The 19,616-nt window shown below is 51.7% G+C and overlaps 1 protein-coding gene across 1 annotated transcript in view; it reads right to left on the bottom strand.

Moving 5' to 3' along the window:
- Positions 1–345: 345 nt before the first annotated feature.
- The window catches only part of CCM2 (CCM2 scaffold protein), a 61,124-nt gene continuing 41,853 nt past the window's right edge, over positions 346–19,616 (bottom strand). Inside the window, 10 exon segments of the mRNA XM_060248061.1 lie at positions 346–595; positions 598–699; positions 7,335–7,473; positions 8,829–8,879; positions 8,881–8,967; positions 10,740–10,801; positions 13,010–13,145; positions 15,773–15,862; positions 15,864–15,910; positions 18,396–18,579. Coding sequence (XP_060104044.1) covers positions 420–595; positions 598–699; positions 7,335–7,473; positions 8,829–8,879; positions 8,881–8,967; positions 10,740–10,801; positions 13,010–13,145; positions 15,773–15,862; positions 15,864–15,910; positions 18,396–18,579 — 1,074 coding nt within the window. The 3' untranslated portion in view covers positions 346–419.

Raw genomic sequence — 19,616 nt, 5'->3', positions numbered from 1 at the left:
TGAGAGCGTCCTCGCGGCCGGCGAACCCCCAGTGCCCCCTCTGGGCTCCCCCCTGCTCCTCCAGTGACAGTTCAGGCTTTGGGGAGAAGAGAGGGGGGCATGCCAGGAAGAGCTGGGGAGCTGTGTCCTCCCCGGGCCGAGCCCCCTCCCCCTCTCCCACGGCTTGCTCACTTTCGCACCTTCACAGAAGAGACCAGCGGCCATGAGCACGAGGTGGATACCAAACGGAGCCGCGGACAAAGGCAGGAAGGGGGGAAAGTCCTATAGCATTTCACCTTCAGCTTTCCCCAGAAGCGAACTGGGGACGTCTTCCCTCTAGGCGTGTGGGTAAGAGAGAGTAACAAAGACCCCGCTCCCCCGTGCTGCGGGGCTGCGGCTGTGCCCGAGAGTTGCTGCTGTCCTCTCCTGACCTCTGCATTTCAGGAAGAGTCGTGGTCCATGCTGCAGCCAAGAGCCTCGATGTCATTGCTGATGTCCGAGATCATGCGGTCCCATTCGTCCCCCTCCGAGGGACCCGACTGGTCATCCGAGCTCCCGGTGGCTCCGTTGCCATTGGTTGTGGAGTTGGAGGCGGAGCTCACCGTCCGCCGGTACTCCCAAAGCTGTCAGTGATGATGCCCCGGCCATCCTTCACGCCAAGGGTTTCCAGGAAGTTCTCAAAGTACTGGCTGTCCTTCTCGGGAATGAAGGGTCTAAGGCCTTTGGGGAAGGGGGAGGCGGGAGAGAAAGAAGCAAAAGATTTAATCCTTCATGCTGCCGTCAGTCATAAACATTCTGACACTGCATTTCCCCCCAGAACCAGAATGACCACAGACCTCCACATTCCTAAATCACAGCCGACGGGGAACTGTATTTAATAGGGAACAGGGAATATGGAACAGAGGTCCATCAGTGGCTATTAGCCACAAGGTATAGATGGAACTCTCTGTCTGGGGCAGTGATGCTCTGTATTCTTGGTGCTCGGGGGGGGGCCACAGTGGGAGGGCTTCTAGTGTCCTGGCCCCACTGGTCTTTTGGCCACTGTGTGATACAGAGTGTTGGACTGGATGGGCCATTGGCCTGATCCAACAGGGCTTCTCTTATGTTCTTATGTGACACAGAGTGTTGGGACTGGATGGGCCATTGGCCTGATCCAACAGGCTTCTCTTATGTTCTTATGTGACACAGAGTGTTGGACTGGATGGGCCATTGGCCTGATCCAACATGGCTTCTCTTATGTTCTCATGTCTGGGGCAGTGATTCTCTGTATTTTTGGTGCTTGTGGGGGGGGGGGGACTGTGGAAGGGCTTCTAGTGTCCTGACCCCACTGTGGACTTCCTGATGGAACTTGGAGGTTTTTTTGGCCACTGTGTTACACAGAGTGTTGGCTGGATGGGCCATTGGCCTGATCCAACAATGACTTATGTTCTTAATTGCCATTTAACTCATCCCATCTGCTACAGCAAGAGCTGCTTCCTCTTGTTGATGCGAAGCTGGACAGGACTTTGGATCACTGAAAAAAGACCTGCACTCGAATTCCAGAGTGACTGGGCTTGCTAGAACATGGCTGCTGTCCTCTCAGCGAGCGACAGCGGAGAATTCCTGGATCTAGTTTTGCTACTCCAAACTCTGACTACTGGGTGCTGGGAAGGCCAGACTCCCCTTTTTCCAACAGTGGTTGCTCTAAATAAGAACTAAGTTTTTATCTTGCTGATGGCGGCGGGAAGGATGTTTGCAATGCGGTGGTGACGGCGGAAAACGCTGTGGAGTCATAGCCAACTTATAGTGACCCTGCAGAGTTCTCAAGGCAAGGGAGGAACAGAGGTGGTTTGCATGGCCTAGGCTTCCTCGGTGGTCTCACGTCCAAGTACTAACCTGGGCTGACCCTGCTGAGCTTCCATGATCTGAGGAGACTGGCTCACCTGGGCCAGCCAGGGTGGGATTTGGCAAGGTACCACTGTGAAATTCCCTGAGACAGGATGGGACGCCAGACTAAACGTGAAATGTGGCACCGGACTAGGACAGGCCCTCACAGGTGTGACCCAGCAGGGCTCTGCGTATGTTCTCCGTGCTTCCAGGGTCAGCAAACAACCTGAGGAAGGCATCTCAAAATGGGCGAAGGCTCAGATGGAAGCCCTTAGGCTGAAACACCTGTCCACCTTGAAGCAAGAATTATGGCATCCGTCTCCCATTTCTTCCAAACGTTGCACGGACTGAGCCACTAGAGGGAGCCGTGAGGAAACACAACTTGTCTGAATGGGGATGGGGCTTTTTTGGGGGGGGGGGGGTTAGTGCCAACGGTTTCTTTCTACAGAGAGGGCTGCAGCTGCCTTCCAACCACATGTGTGAGCTCTCACCAAAGCAGGAGTCAAGCTGCACCTTTAAGACCAGCCAATTTTTATCTAGAACATCGGCTTTCGTGTGCTCTTAAGCACACTTCATCAGACGAGGAATCCAGCACAGGAGCAAAGCCCTACAGAGCTGAGCAGAGGCCCTACAGAGCTGGTAGGCAGTGGCCCAGAATGCAACATGGTACAGATTTAAGAACCAATGACAGTGAAGTGAAATGATCTGGTAGGCAGGGGTTGAGAATTTAAATGGGACGATGACAGAATAGCAAAATTAACAAATGGAGCAAACCCTTGATGAGTAGCTTGAGCGTGCGAAAGCAACAAAACAGCAGTATGCAGTAAAATTAACAAATTTTAATTAATTGACAGTAAAATTAACAAAAAAATTTAACAAACTGAGCAAACCTTTGATCTGAGTAGCTCTTACCAGTCTTCCCTCTAAGCGGATTTAGCATGAGCTAGCTCACAGATTTTTAGCCTCCAGCTCACACGTTTTTGTCTTAGCTCAGGAAGGATGATCCCAGAATGCACTAATTTGTGCAGTAGCTCACAACTTCAATGCCGGTAAGCCCAGGGATCGTTTTGTAGAAAAACAGGTGGCGGAGCTCATTAGCATGACTCATTAGTGTATACCCCCCCCCCAGCCAAAAGCAACTGCTGCAAGAAAGGAGAGCCCCGGGCAAGCAAGGCCTGCTTAGGCTGGCTAGAGATCCAGCCAGCCCAAGCAGGCCTCGCTCCCCTGGGGCTCTCCTTGGCCGCCTCCCCCCCAGTCAAAAGGCCAGCAAGCCACCCGCCACCCAAAATCATGTAAGAAATGGGAGAAGTGTGCCATGGGATTCTCTAGGGGTTAATGAGGGCTGCTTGGGGCGGTGGCTGGCTGGCTGCCCGCTCTCGTAATGCAGGGATTGTTATGCAGCTGCACCTCCTATTCAATGGACAAGGTAAGTGGGGAGAAAGAGGGGAAACTCTCAGAAAAGTCCAGGAGCTGCGCTCCTGTGAGCTCCTGCTGAATCTGAGGCCTGTCAGTAGCTCACACTTTTAATGCCAGTAGCTCACAAAAGTAGAATTTTTGCTCACAAGACTCTGCAGCTTAGAGGGAACATCGGCTCTTACCCAGAGCATCCAAAAGAACGGAGAAGCCCAACTCTAGCTCACCACTGCAGGATTCACCCTGAACAGCTCTAGCTCTCGCTACGCCTGGATAGCAGCTGCTCTGCTGATCTTCTGCTTTTCGAAAAGTTTTGTTTATTTGGAGAAAAGGTCTTCCCCCCTACCGCCCATCCTTGCAGCTCGCTCTAGGGACTGCAACCAGGGTTTGGTGGCTTGAGGGGACTGAGGCGAGCAGTTAAAACACACATTGTCCCACACCACGTTTCTCCCACAATGGCTCAGAGGCCCTATGTCTGGTGCAAGAGCCAGCCAGCCTCTGCCCCAGTGTAGTTGCTGTTCAAACGGACTGTGGGTGGGTTTCCCAAGAACATAAGAGAAGCCATGTTGGATCAGGCCAATGGCCCCTCCAGTCCAACACTCTGTGTCACAGAAGAACATAAGAGAAGCCATGATGGATCAGGCCAATGGCCCATCCAGTCCAACACTCTGTGTCACATAAGAACATAAGAGAAGCCCTGTTGGATCAGGCCAGTGGCCCATCCAGTCCAACACTCTGTGTCACAGAAGAACATAAGAGAAGCCCTGTTGGATCAGGCCAATAGCCCATCCAGTCCAACACTCTGTGTCACATAAGAACATAAGAGAAGCCCTGTTGGATCAGGCCAATGGCCCTTCCAGTCCAACACTCTGTGTCACATAAGAACATAAGAGAAGCCCTTTTGGATCAGCGCCAATGGCCCATCAGTCCAACACTCTGTGTCACATAACATAAGAAAAGCCCTGTTGGATCAGGCCAATGTGCCCATCCAGTCCAAACACTCTGTGTCACATAAGAACATAAGAGAAGCCCTGTTGGATCAGGCCAGTGGCCCCTCCAGTCCAACGCTCTGTGTCACAGAAGAACATATGCGAAGCCTGTTGGATCAGGCCAGTGGCCCCTCCAGTCCAACACTCTGTGTCACATAAGAACATAAGAGAAGCCCTGTTGGATCAGGCCAGTGGCCCATCCAGCCCAACACTCTGTGTCACGTAAGAACATAAGAGAAGTCATGTTGGATCAGGCCAATAGCCATCCAGTCCAACACTCTGTGTCACATAAGAACTTAATTGAAGTCATGTTGGATCAGGCAATGGCCCATCCAGTCCAACACTCTGTGTCACATAAGAACATAAGAGAAGCACTGTTGGATCAGGCCAATGGCCCATCCAGTCCAACACTCTGTGTCACATAAAGAACATAAGAGAAGCCCTGTTGGATCAGGCCAATGCCCCTCCAGTTCCAACACTGTGTCACATAACATAAGAAAAGCCCTGTTGGATCAGGCCAATGGCCCCTCCAGTCCAACACTCTGTGTCACATAAGAACATAAGAGAAGCCCTGTTGGATCAGGCCAGTGGCCCCTCCAGTCCAACACTCTGTGTCACAGAAGAACATATGCGAAGCCCTGTTGGATCAGCCAGTGGCCCCTCCAGTCCAACACTCTGTGTCACATAAGAACATAAGAGAAGCCCTGTTGGATCAGGCCAGTGGCCCATCCAGCCCAACACTCTGTGTCACGTAAGAACATAAGAGAAGTCATGTTGGATCAGGCCAATAGCCATCCAGTCCAACACTCTGTGTCACATAAGAACTTAATTGAAGTCATGTTGGATCAGGCCAATGGCCCATCCAGTCCAACACTCTGTGTCACATAAGAACATAAGAGAAGCACTGTTGGATCAGGCCAATGGCCCATCCAGTCCAACACTCTGTGTCACATAAGAACATAAGAGAAGCCCTGTTGGATCAGGCCAATGCCCCTCCAGTCCCAACACTCTGTGTCACATAACATAAGAAAAGCCCTGTTGGATCAGGCCAATGGCCCCTCCAGTCAACACTCTGTGTCACATAAGAACATAAGAGAAGCCCTGTGGATCAGGCCAGTGGCCCCTCCAGTCCAACACTCTGTGTCACAGAAGAACATATGCGAAGCCCTGTTGGATCAGGCAGTGGCCCCTCCAGTCCAACACTCTGTGTCACATAAGAACATAAGAGAAGCCCTGTTGGATCAGGCCAGTGGCCCATCCAGCCCAACACTGTGTGTCACGTAAGAACATAAGAGAAGTCATGTTGGATCAGGCCAATAGCCCATCCAGTCCAACACTCTGTGTCACATAAGAACTTAATTGAAGTCATGTTGGATCAGGCCAATGGCCCATCCAGTCCAACACTCTGTGTCACATAAGAACATAACATAAGAGAAGCACTGTTGGATCAGGCCAATGGCCCATCCAGTCCAACACTCTGTATCACATAAGAACTTAAGAGAAGCCCTGTTGATCAGGCCAATGCCCTCCAGTCCAATACTCTGTGTCACATAACATAAGAAAAGCCCTGTTGGATCAGCCAATGGCCCCTCCAGTCCAACACTCTGTGTCACATAAGAACATAAGAGAAGCCCTGTTGGATCAGGCCAGTGGCCCCTCCAGTCCAACACTCTGTGTCACAGAAGAACATATGCGAAGCCCTGTTGGATCAGGCCAGTGGCCCCTCCATTCCAACACTCTGTGTCACATAAGAACATAAGAGAAGTCCTGTTGGATCAGGCCAATAGCCCATCCAGTCCAACACTCTGTGTCACATAAGAACATAAGAGAAGCCCTGTTGGATCAGGCCAGTGGCCCCTCCAGTCCAACACTCTGTGTCACATAAGAACATAAGAGAAGCCCTGTTGGATCAGGCCTGTGGCCCATCCAGCCCAACACTCTGTGTCACATAAGAACATAAGAGAAGTCATGTTGGATCAGGCCAATGGCCCATCCAGTCCAACACTCTGTGTCACAAAGAACTTAAGAGAAGTCATGTTGGATCAGGCCAATGGCCCCTCCAGTCCAACACTCTGTGTCACATAAGAAACATAAGAGAAGCCCTGTTGGATCAGGCCAATGGCCCCTTCAGTCCAACACTCTGTGTCACATAAGAACATAAGAGAAGCCCCTGTTGGATCAGGCCAATGGCCCCTCCAGTCCAACACTCTGTGTCACATAAGAACATAAGAGAAGCCCTGTTGGATCAGGCCAATGCCCCTCCAGTCCAACACTCTGTGTCACATAAGAACATAGAGAAGCCCTGTTGGATCAGGCCAATGGCCCATCCAGTCCAACACTCTGTGTCACATAAGAACATAAGAGAAGCCCTGTTGGGATCAGGCCAATAGCCCATCCAGGCTAATACTCTGTGTCACACAGTGGCCAACACACACACTGTGGCTAATAGCCACTGATGACCTCTGCTCCATATTTTTATCCAATCCCCTCTCAAAGCTGGCTATGCTTGTAGCCACCGCCACCTCCTGTGGCAGCGAATTCCACATGTTAATCACCTTTGGGTGAAGAAGGACTTCCTTTTATCCGTTCTAACCCAACTGCTCAGCAATTTCAATTTCACTGAATGCCCACGAGTTCTTATATTGTGAGAAAGGGAGAAAAGGACTTCTTTCTCTGCTTTCTCCATCCCATGCATAATCTTGTCAACCTCTCTCATGTCACCCCGCAGTCGACACCTCTCCAAGCTAAAGAGCCCCAAGCGTTTAACCTTTCTTCATAGGGAAAGGGTTCCACCCCTGTAATCATCCTAGTTGCCCTTTTCTGCACTTTTCCCAATGCTAGAATAACCTCTGAGATCCGATGAGACCAGGCAGCCTGAGCTAGTCCGGCAAGTTCAGGCCAGTATTACCCTCATGTCACAAGTGGGAGAGCGAAGCCCAGAGCTCTCTTCCACTCAGAGCAGAACTTTCCCAAGCACCAAGGAGCCATAATACCCCGAGACAAAATGGGTCTTGCGCAATGCGACTCACAGGAAGTATCAACACCAAGCAGCCTTTGGGGATCAAGGGAGGGGTGGGGGGTGCTCACCTAAAAGAAGGAATTTCCTGCTGTCCCCGTAAAGCTGCCGCAGGCTGATGCAGAACTCTTGGATGGAGGCCCCGTTGCGGTATTCGTGCAAAAGCATGGCAAACTGCTGGATCTCGTGAGAGGAGAGTTTTGTTCGCAGCTGGGAAAGAGAAAGACGAGGTGAAACTTGTTACTGGTGATTCCAGCACTGGAGGGAACAGATCTGCATGCTGATGGCATCTGTACAAACTTCCCACGCTGAGTCGGTCCAGGCGCTCAGTTAGGTTTCCGTATTGGGTGTGTTCACACACGCTATAAGACCCACCCTAATGAAATCTGCTGTGTGTAAAATGGAAAGGTCCGCTTGCCGACTGTTGCTGTGTGAACGCACCCATTGCCTCAGCGCACGCTGTAGCCTGCGCCCAAAGATCAGCTGGCACACGGCCACAAACCTTCTCTGGGTGGTTTATATGGAGGTGGCAGTGGCTGCAAGCATAGCCAGCTTCAAGAGGGGACTGGAGAAACATCTGGAGCAGAGGCCCATCAGTGGCTATTAGCCACAGCGTATTGTTGGAACTCTCTGTCTGGGGCAGAGGATGCTCTGTCTTATTGGTGCTCGGGGGGGGGGGGGGGGGCAACAGTGGGAGGGCTTCTAGTGTCCTGGCCCCACTGGTGGACCTCTTGATGGCACCCGGGTCTTCTGGCCACTGTGTAACACAAAGTGTTGGACTGCATAGACCATTGGCCTGATCCAACAGGGCTTCTCTTAGGTTCTCATGTCTGAGGCAAGTGATGCTCTGTATTCTTGGTGCTTAGGGAGGGGCAACAGTGGGAGGGCTTCTAGTGTCCTGGCCTCACTGGTGGACCTCCTGATGGCATCTGGGTTTTTTGGCCACTGTGTGACCCAGAGTGTTAGACTGGATGGGCCATTGACCTGACGCAACATGGCTTCTCTTATGTCCTTATGTCTGAGGCAGTGATGTTCTGTATTCTTGGTGCTGGGGGGGGGGGGGCGTACAGTGGGAGGGCTTTTAGTGTCCTGGCTCCACTGATGGACCTCCTGATGGCACCTGGTTTTTTTGGCCACTGTGTGACCCAGAGTGTTGGACTGGATGGGACACTGGCCTGATCCAACATGGCTTCTCTTATGTCTGAGGCAGTGATGTTCTGTATTCTTGGTGCTGGGGGGGGGGGGGGGCAACAGTGAGAGGGTTTCTAGTGTCCTGGCCCCACTGATGGACCTCCTGATGGCACCTGGGTTTTTTGGCCACTGTGTGACACAGAGTATTGGACTGCATGGGCTGCTGGCCTGATCCAACATGGCTTCTCTTATGGTCCTTATGGTCTTTAAACATGAAGCAAAATGAAGCTCTGGTCCCTTATGTGCTCTGCTGCCCCAAAAGACCACAGGAAAGGCGTTATGCCTCTGGGATTCACAGCCAAGGCCCCAGAGTGGTGCTGGGTGCCCCACCTGGAATGGTGACAGGAGGGGGGAGGTGAGTCTTGTCTCCCTACCGTCATCATGTAGTCCTGAAGCAGCTCTGTGGCCGTGGTGCTCAGCTCGCTTCTCGCTCGCTGTCTTGGGGTGCGGAGACGGCTGCGTTGTGAAGGAAGAGGGGGAGTTGCCGCTGGTCTCCAAGGACTCCGGAAAGAGCTGGAATGGTACAACAGATGCTGGCGTCACTCTGACTGAACCCAAAGCAGCCACTGGGGCTTACTCTGGAGCCTCAGGGATTTTCTCTTCCGATCCAAGCTGGGTATTGGGGTGTGCTTGCATGGGATTGCCCCCATTCCCTCCTACATCAGGGACCAGGGCTTTGGACCCACTGCCCATCTTCTACAGCAAGGGTCCTCAACACATGGGGCTCAACGGCGCCTTTCCTGGAGCTCACAAAGTGTTATGAGGTGGTGCTGTGAGAGATCTTAGTGGTGGTGCAGATTAAAATAACGTCGTTTCCGAAGCAGCTGCCATCTCAATAGCATTATGTGGACAGCTGGGTTGGTCTAAAGCAGCAGGTTGAGTCCAGTCAGGTGCTGGAGGGGGGGCACAGTGGGAGGACTTCTAGTGTCCTGGCCCCACTCATGTACCTCCTGATGGCACTAGAGTTTTTTGGCCATGCGCTTGCATGGGACTGCCCCCATTCCCTACTACCCCCCACTTTGGACCCACTGCGCATCTTCTATAGCAAGGGTCCTCAACACATTACGGCTTCTCTTATATTCTCATGTCTGAGGCAAGTGATGCTCTGTATTCTTGGTGCTTGGGGAGGGCACAGTGGGAGGGTTTCTTGGCCACTGTGTGACACAGAGTGTTGGACTGGATGGCCATTGGCCTGATCCAACAGGGCTTCTCTTATGTTCCTATGAGACACAGAGTGTTGGACTGGAGGGGCCACTGGCCTGATCCAACATGGGTTCTCTTATGTTCCTATGTGACACAGAGTGTTGGACTGGATGGCCATTGGCCTGATCCAACATGGCTTTTCTTATATCTGGGGCAAGTAATGCTCAGCATTCTTGGTGATTGGGGGGGGGGGCACAGTGGGAGGGCTTCTGGTGTCCTGGCCCCACTGGTGGACCTCCTGATGCCACCTGGTTTTTTGGCCCCTGTGTGACACAGAGTGTTGGACTGGAAGGGCCATTGGCCTGATCCAACAGGGCTTCTCTTATGTTCTTATGTGACACAGAATGTTGGACTGGAAGGGCCAGTGGCCTGATCCAACAGGGCTTCTCTTATGTTCTTATGTGACACAGAATGTTGGACTGGAGGGGCCATTGGCCTGATCCAACATGGCTTTTCTTATGTGACACAGAGTGTTGGACAGGAGGGGCCACTGGCCTGATCCAACATGGTTTCTCTTATGTTCTTATGTGACACAGAGTGTTGGAATGGATGGGCCACTGGCCTGATCCAACAGGGCTTCTCTTATGTTCTTATGTGACACAGAGTGTTGGACTGGATGGGCCATTGGCCTTATCCAACATTGCTTCTCTTATGTTCTTATGTGACACAGAGTGTTGGACTGGAAGGGCCACTGGCCTGATCCAAAAGGGCTTCTCTTACGTCCTTATGAGAAACCCAGAGGTGGCACTCTCTCCCTTGGCCGGCTGCTCTTATGAGCCCTCTAAATGTTTAACCATCTGATGAAAGGATTGGTCCTCCAGCCTAAAGGTCCCCCAGGTGGTGCCATGGTGCCCAAAAGTGCATTTAGAATGTGGGTGGGAACATATGTGGCTTATTGCCCAGCAAGAGTTCTGAGTGGCCATACAGCTTTGTAGAAATGTGGCTTGGGCAGCAGCTTCCAGCCCAGCACGACTGCCCTCCAAAACTGTCCTCGTGTTGCGTCAGGATGGCTTAAGGATGCAGACATTAAGGGGATCACGTGGAACCTGACCCCCCCAGTCTCCTGTCAGCATTTCAGGGACTCACATAGTGCTCGCCTCTGTTTCGTAAGCATCTTTAACGTCCACTTTCGTAGAAGAGTCATCTGCCAAAAGATCACAGAGAAACCAATCAAGGGCACTGCTGCTGATGCAGACCTCCCGGGGGTGAGGTGGGCTGCCCCCTCAGAGTGTGCAGAAAAGGCCCCGCAGGGTGAGCAGACAGCGTCCTTGGGTCTGAGATATGGGCAGTGAGTGGCAGGCGGGGGGCAAAACATCTGCGTGCAAAAATACATGGAGAAGGCAGGTCATCAATTTGCATTTTTGAGCAGGCATGCAACACTGGCACTCCCTAGCCTACTCTAAAACAAGGCTGAACGACTGGCCCAGAGACTAACTGCAATAGACTGGGTGAAGTTATTTCACCACCTCGTTTCCACAAATATGAAGCAGTTCTTGCCCAGAAAATGCTCAAGAGAGCAACTTTTCTGGTCTTAGTTCCAGCTTCGGCACCGCTGAAAAACCTGCCCCGCACGAAATTGCAAGAGGAGACCGTAACTGGGCAGACTGCTGTTGCAACGCTGTGGGGAGATCAGGCCCGCCAGAGGGAGGCTGGGGGAACAGAAAGCCTCCTGTCTCGTTGGCTGCTCTCCTCTTGGCCAGAACAGCTTCGCGCAAGACCGAGGAGTGGACCGCAGCTTCTGGTCTGCGCGCAGCACTACCAAGCAGAACCCTGCAGATGAGAGAGCCCAACAGTCCAAGCTCAACCCAGAGCTCCAAGGAAGGACGCCCACCCAGCCACCCACCTCGGTGCATGTGCCTTCTCAACGCAGCCCTGAAAGAACAACAGCGCAAGCATCTCCAGATGATTCCATGACAGAGAGATGGGCTATGCAGAAAAGGACAGTAAGTTAAGAGCTCTCTTTCACAGGAGAAATCGGGGCTTTTTTTTATAGCAGGAACTCCTTTGCCTATTAGGCCACACCCCTCTTATGTAGCCAGTCTGATGTAGTGGTTAAGTGCACGGACTCTTATCTGGGAGAACCGGGTTTGATCCCTCCACTTGCACCTCCTGGAAGGGCCTTGGGTCAGCCACAGCTCTAATAGAGAGCCAGTTTGGTGTAGTGGTTAAGTGCACGGACTCTTATCTGGGAGAACTGGGTTTGATTCCCCATTCCTCCACTTGCACCTGCTGGAATGGCCTTGGGTCAGCCATAGCTCTAATACAGAGCCAGTTGGGTATAGTGGTTAAGTGCACGGACTCTTATCTGGGGGAACAGGGTTTGATTCCCCACTCCTCCACTTGCAGCTGCTGGAATGGCCTTGGGTCAGCCAGAGCTCTAATAGAGAGCCAGTTGGGTGTAGTGGTTAAGTGTGTGGACTCTTAGCTGGGAGAACCGGGATTGATTCCCCACTCCTCTACTTGCAGCTGCTAACATGGCCTTGGGTCAGCCATAGCTCTGGCAGGAGTTGTCCTTGAAAGGGCAGCTGCTGTGAGAGCCCCCTCAGCCGCACCCAACTCACAGGGTGTCTGTTGTGGGGGAGGAAGATATAGGAGATTGTGAGCTGCTCTGAGTCTCTGATTCAGAGAGAAGGGCGGGGTATAAATCTGCAGTCGTCTTCTTCTAGTGGTTAAGTGTGCAGACTCTTATCTGGGAGAACCGGGTTTGATTCCTCCCTCCTCCACTCGCACCTGCTGGAATGACCTTGGTTCAGCCACAGCTCTTCCAGAGTTGTCCTCGAAAGGCCAGCTGCTGTGAGAGCCCTCTCAGCCCCACCCACCTCACAGGGTGTCTGTTGTGGGGGAGGAAGGGAAAGGAGATTGTGAGCTGCTCTGGGACTCTGAGATTCGGAGCGGAGGGCAGGATATAAATCCAGTATCATCATCATCATCATCATCATCATCATCATCATCATCATCATCATCATCATCATCATCATCATCTTCTTCTTCAATCCTCCAGGAGCTTACAGGGTTCTTATTCCAGGGCCTTCTGTAAGCTCTTGGGAGGATTGGCTACATCAAGAGTGTGTGGCCTAACATGCAAAGGAGTTCCTGCTACAAAAAAAAAAAAAAGCCCTGGGAGGAGTCATATGAAGCTGCCTCACGCTGCCTCAGACCCTCAGTCCATCAAGGTCCGCTCAGACCGGCAGCAGCTCTCTGCAGCTGCAGGCAGGGGCGTGTCCCTGGAGATCAAACCTGGTCCCTTCTGTATGCCAAGCAGATGCTCTGCCACTGAGCCACGGCCCCTCCCTCCCTTGTGCAGCCCTCGAGGATCCCCCAGGACACACGGCTGGAATGCAGAGCCTCATACCGCTGTGCAGGGACAGATGCCGGGTTGGCGTGGAGGCCCCGTCGAATATTGCTCTGTCTAGGAAGTCTATAGTGGACTCTGTGTAAACAATATGGAAGACTTGGCTGAGAAGAGAGCAGAGCTCCTCTGCCGTTACCTGGAGGAGGAGAGAAGAGGGGTCAAGAACGAGAGAGGGAGCCTGCCTGCCTTGAGCAACCTGAGAAACTGCTGGAGAGACAGTCCCGTTTCGGCACGGCCAAAAAAAATTTATCTGCGCAAGTTCATCTTCTACCATTCCAGATGTGGGCTCGTTTAGAATCCTAGAATGGTAGAGTAGGGAGGGACCTCCAGGGTCATCTAGTCCAACCCCTGCACAAGGCAGGAAACTCACAACACCTCCCTCTAAATTCACAGGATTTTCATTGCTGTCAAATGGCCATCTAGCCTCTGTTGAAAAACCTCCAAGGAAGGAGAGCCCACCACCTCCCAAGGAGGAAGCCTGTTAGAATCATAGAGTTGGAAGGGACCGCCAGGGTACCTAGTCCAACCCCCTGCACAATGCAGGAAACTCCCAAACACCTCCCCCTAAATCCACAGGATCTTCAGTGCTGTCAGATGGCCATCTAGCCTCTGTTTAAAAACCTCCAAGGAAGGAGAGCCCACTGCCTCCCGAGGAAGCCTGTTCCACTGAGGAACTGCTCTAATGGTCAGGAAGTTCTTCCTAATGTTGAGCAGGAAACTCTTTTGATTTAATTCCAACCCATTGGTTCTGGTCCTGCCTTCTGGGTCCACAGAAAACAATTCCACACCATCCTCTATAGGACAGCCCTTCAAGTACTTTAAGATGGTGATCATATCACCTCTCAGCCACCTCCTCTCCAGGCTAAACATGCCCAGCTCCTTCAACCTTTCTTCATAGGACTTGGTCTCCAGATCCCTCACCATCTTTGTTGCCCTCCTCTGGACCCCTTCCAGCTTGTCTATATCCTTCTTAAAATCTGGTGCCCAAAACTGGACACAATACTCCCAAGTGAGGTCTTACCAGAGCAGAGCAAAGCAATACCATCACTTCACGTGATCTGGACACTAGACTTCTGTTGATACAGCCCATTGTTGACTCATTTAAAGTCAAGACTCACAGGTTAAAACGGATAAAAGGAAGTACTTCTTCACCCAAAGGGTGATTAACATGTGGAATTCACTGCCACAGGAGGTGGTGGCAGCCACAAGCATAGCCACCTTCAAGAGGGGGTTAGATAAAACTATGGAGCAGAGGTCCATCAGTGGCTATTAGCCACAGTGTGTATATGTGTGTGTGTGTGTATATAATTTTTTTTGGCCACTGTGTGACACAGAGTGTTGGACTGGAGGGGCCATTGGCCTGATCCAACAGGGCTTCTCTTATGTTCTTATGTGACACGGAGTGTTGGACTGGATGGGCCATTGGCCTGATCCAACATGGCTTCTCTTATGTTAAGAACATAAGAGAAGCCATGTTGGATCAGGCCAACGGCCCATCAAGTCCAACACTCTGTGTCACACAGTGGCAAAAAATTTTATATACACACATACACTGTGGCTAATAGCCACTAATGGACCTGTGCTCCATATTTTTATCTAAACCCCTCTTGAAGGTGGCTATACTTGTGGCCGCCACCACCTCCTGTGGCAGTGAATTCCACATGTTAATCACCCTTTGGGTGAAGAAGTACTTCCTTTTATCCGTTTTAACCTTTCTGCTAAGCAATTTCATCGAATGCCCACGAGTTCTTGTATTGTGAGAAAGGGAGAAAAGTACTTCTTTCTCTACTTTCTCCATCCCATGCATTATCTTGTAAACCTCTATCATGTCACCCCGCAGTCGACGTTTCTCCAAGCTAAAGAGTCCCAAGCATTTCAACCTTTCCTCATAGGGAAAGTGCTCCAGCCCTTTAATCATTCTAGTTGCCCTTCTCTGGACTTTCTCCAATGATATAATATCCTTTTTGAGGTGCAGCGACCAGAACTGCACGCAGTACTCCAAATGAGACCGCACCATCGTTCTTATGTGACACAGAGTGTTGGAATGGATGGGCCACTGGCCTGATCCAACATGGCTTCTCTTATGTTCTTATGTGACACAGAGTATTGGACTGGATGGGCCGTTGGCCTGATCCAACAGGGCTTCTCTTATGTTCTTATGTGACACAGAGTGTTGGACTGGATGGGCCGTTGGCCTGATCCAACAGGGCTTCTCTTATGTTCTTATGTGACACAGAGTGTTGGACTGGATGGGCCTGATCTAACATGGCTTCTCTTATGCTCTTATGTTCATTTGCTGGATTATGACTAGCCTAGCGTTAATGTGGTCCCAGAAACGCACTCTGGAGCCAACTAAGAATATTCTAGTGAGCAACTGAAGTTGTTTAGCAACTGGCAAAGGCTGAAAGAGTTCTCCGCAGAGACACAACTCATCTCCTCTTGCTTTGCTCCTCTCTTTGGGGTCCAAAATTGTGCTTCAGTGAGACGCAGGATGGGATGGCGTGAGATAGCTCTGCCTCCCCACACAGTCCACATTTATTTATTTTTATTTTATCACTTTTATATCCCGCCCTCCCCTGACATGGGACATTTTCACCATCTATGGCAGTGGGAGACGCAAGTCGGTGAGTACTGGGCCTTCATTCTGAGAGTCTGGTCTGTGCAGGGAGGATCCTAACAGGGACCCTTTTGGGGGGAAATGCGGAAGTGAGGCCTGCCCCACAGAGGGAGAGCTGCCAGGTTGGAGAGGCAGAAGCATCTTACTTTGTTCTCCGTCGCCAGGACCACCAGGCAGCAAGCTTCGACGGGTACCACTCCGCTCTCCGAGAGCGATCCCGAAGTCAGAGCTTTCGAGGGTTTCGGCGCTAAGACTCTGGCTAGGGGAAATCCCGGGGTCCTGAGCTGAGAAAAACCAGAGACCGTTAGTGGAAACGCTAAAGCAAGTCTGCCGCAGTTCATATGAACATGTGAAGCTGCCTTATACTGAATCAGACCTTTGGTCCATCCAAGTCAGTAATGTCTTCTCAGACTGGCAGTGGCTCTCCAGGGTCTCAAGCTGAGGTTTTTCACACCTATTTGCTTGGACCCTTTTTTGGAGATGCCGGGGACTGAAGCTGGGACCTTCTGCTTCCCAAGCAGATGCTCTACCACTGAGCCACCGTCCTCCCGTTCCCTGTATCTCCTCCCACCATCGGCTACTCTTCAGAATTACATGGAAGAATATTTGCATGGACTAGCTCTGCAGAGAAAAAGAAAGGAAACTGGATACGCAGTGGCGGTGGGGAGGCAGGGCGGGTCCAAGGCATCAATGCCCACTCAGGCCTGAAGCCCTGGCAATCAAGAGGGCGTGTCTCTCCCCAGTGACAAGGCCCAGGGAAAAAGGAAACACAGGTCAAGCGCAGGCCAAGATTCAAGCAGTTCTTCCTGGTGAGCCCACGGCTTTAGAGCCAAGGAGAGCCAGAAATCTGCAGGCGGCCTGCAGTAAGCAAACCTTAAGGGTTAGGCAAACAGGAATGAGAAACGCACGGCAGCGTGATTCCCTTTGCCTCGTTGGGGCCTCAATTGCTGTTGAGATGCTTCTGCGCTCAGGAAGGCAAAGTGACAAGGTGGGGTGGGCAGACACCAACGAGGGGACTCTCTTTGCCCTCACAGCCCTCTACAAAGCTTCCCACCCCCCCTTCAAGTCACTCCTTGCAGCTGTAATTGTATCTGCAGTCAAAGCGGGTCTGTCAAAAAGATCTGGAAAGCCGGGGGGGGGGGGGGGAACACGGGGACCTTCCTAGCAACCACTGTGAGGGGCTAGCTCAGGGCTGGCCAAACTTGCTTAGCGTAAGAGCCGCACAGAATAAATATCAGATGTTTGAGAGCTGCAAGACAGGAACACCAGCTGTTGGAGGGAGGGAGAGAAAATAAATCGGAGAGGGGAAAAGACGGAAGGAAAGCGACTTTAACTTTAAATGCATTCTCCAAGCCACTGACGGTTAAAGAGACAAATGCCTTCTCCAAGTCAGACGACAGGATGGTAGGGGCTTCAAGAGCCACATGATATGTGTGAAAGAGCCGCGTGTGGCTTCCGAGCCGCAGTTTGGCCACCCCTAGGCTAGCTCTTAATGGAATGGGTCAACCAGGGCCACTGGAGAATGCGAAGGAGGGGCTCGCAGGACAGAATGCTCCCCCCCACACATCAGAGTCAGTATCGTCTACACGGACTGGCCACAACCATCCAGGGTAATAGAATCATAGAGTTGGAAGGGACCTCCAGGGTCATCTAGTCAACCCCCTGCACAATGCAGGAAACTCACAAACACCTCCCCCTAAATTCACAGGATCCTCATTGCTGTCAGAGGGCCATCCAGCCTCTGTTTAAAAACCTCCAAGGAAAGAGAGCCCACCACCTCCTGAGGAGGAAGCCTGTTCCACTGAGGAATTGCTCTAACGGTCAGGAAGTTCATAGAATTGTAGAGTTGGAAGGGACCTCCAGGGTCATCTAGTCCAACCCCCTGCACAATGCAGGAAACTCACAAACACCTCCCCCAAAATTCACAGGATCCTCATTGCTGTCAGATGGCCATCTAGCCTCTGTTTGAAAACCTCCAAGGAAGGAGAGCCCACCACCTCCAAGGAAGCCTGTTCCACTGAGGAATCGCTCTAATTGTCAGGAAATTCTTCCTAATGTTGAGCCGGAAACTCTTTTGATTTAATTTCAACCCGTTGGTTCTGGTCCTATCTTCTGGGGCCACAGAAAACAATTCCACACCATCCTCTATCCAACAGCCCAAGTACTTGAAGATGGTGATCCTATCATTCTCAGCCACCTCCTCTCCAGGCTAAAGAGGCCCAGCTCCTTCAACCTTTCCTCATAAAACTTGGTCTCCAGACCCCTCACCAACTTCGTCACCCTCCTATGGACCCGTTCCTGCTTGTCTAGATCCTTCTTAAAAACATGGTGCCCATTTCCAGCTTGTCTTTATCCTTCTTAAAATGTGGTGCCCATTTCCAGCTTGTCTATATCCTTCTTAAAATGTGGTGCCCATTTCCAGCTTGTCTATATCCTTCTTAAAATGTGGTGCCCATCTCAAGAAAAGGTCTTTCACAGCCTGAACCTAACTGGAGATGCTGCTGGGGATCGAACCCGGGACCTTCACTGCATGCCAAGCAGATGCTCTCCTGCTGAGCCTTGGTTCCTAAGTGGCCACTGCTGCGCCCAGAGGTTCAGAGAGGACATTCAGAACCACCTACAGATCCTGGGCAGATTTATTCTCTTCTGAAGGAGAGCGATTCCAGAAAACACGCATCACCCTCCTCCACCGGAGCTGCCTCCCCGCACTGGAACTACAAAAGCTGACGGACGCGTCGAGGCAGATCCCCCAAATCGGTCCCGGCCTACCTGTTTTCAACACCACTAGATGTGAGGAGTCGTCCCGGATGTACGAAACGGACGCGATGTCGTGGATGGGGACCCTGAGGATGATGTCTTCGCCGTCTCGCCACACCAGCTTGATGTTGTAGGCTGACAAACTGATCACCGCGTCGTGCTCTGGGGTCAGCTGCCCGGGAAGCTGATGTGCTCTCTAGGGGAAGGGGGGGGAGGGAGAGAGAAAGATAGCAACCAACCACAAAATTTGCTGGGGGTGGGGGGTGGCATTTTTTGAGAAAGGCAGAAACGCAGAGAACATTTTTAAGAAGAAGAAGAAGATACTGGATTTATATCCCGCCCTCCACTCCGAAGAGTCTCAGAGCGGCTCACAATCTCCTTTATCTTCCTCCCCCACAACAGACACCCTGTGAGGTGGGTGGGGCTGAGAGGACTCTAACAGCAGCTGCCCTTTCAAGGACAACCTCTGCCAGAGCTATGGCTGACCCAAGGCCATTCCAGCAGGTGCAAGTGGAGGAGTGGGGAATCAAACCCGGTTCTCCAGATAAGAGTCCGCACACTTCACCACTACACCAAACTGGTGTTGGGGGGGTTGGGGGTGTGGGGAATTCTCTTTAGATGACATGAATCCAGGGGTGTTTTTGTAGCAGGAACTCCTTTAAATATTAGGCCATACCCCCCCAATGCAGCCAATCCTCCCAAGAGTTTACAGAGCTCGTAATACAGGCCCTCCTGTAAGCTCCAAGAGGATTGGCTACATCAGGGGTGTGTGGCCTAATATGCAAAGGAGTTCCTGCTATGAAAAAAGCCCTGCATGAATCTATCACTTGCCTCTTCTAAGGTGGCAGAGAAATCAGGTCAGAAAAGCCCCCTCCAACCAACCCCTCCAGCCTCCTGGGGCAAGAAGCAAACAGACACGCACAAAAAGGAAGAAGTACCCTCTTCTCCTATCTTTTCCTGTTCAGGAATTAAGATCCCAGGGAGAGGGCCCTCTTGACATCGACCGAAGAAGCTCATCCGGTGAGTACACGAGACAGGGCCTTTTTGGTAGCAGCCCCACAGTTCGGGAACAACCACCTCCCCGGGGGGGGGGAGCCCAGGCCTCTCACTTGAGATCTTTTGCAGGCAGCTGAAGATGCTTTTATTTAGGACAGCGGTTGCTTACGTTTTCTAGTAGTTCTGAGTTGCAATTTTTAACTTTGGCTTTTAAGGTGTTTCATGCTATGCATTTTA

This window comes from Heteronotia binoei, chromosome 10 (genome assembly GCF_032191835.1).
Source record: "Heteronotia binoei isolate CCM8104 ecotype False Entrance Well chromosome 10, APGP_CSIRO_Hbin_v1, whole genome shotgun sequence".
Taxonomy (NCBI): domain Eukaryota; kingdom Metazoa; phylum Chordata; class Lepidosauria; order Squamata; family Gekkonidae; genus Heteronotia; species Heteronotia binoei.
This window is presented reverse-complemented; position numbering and strand designations above follow the sequence as displayed.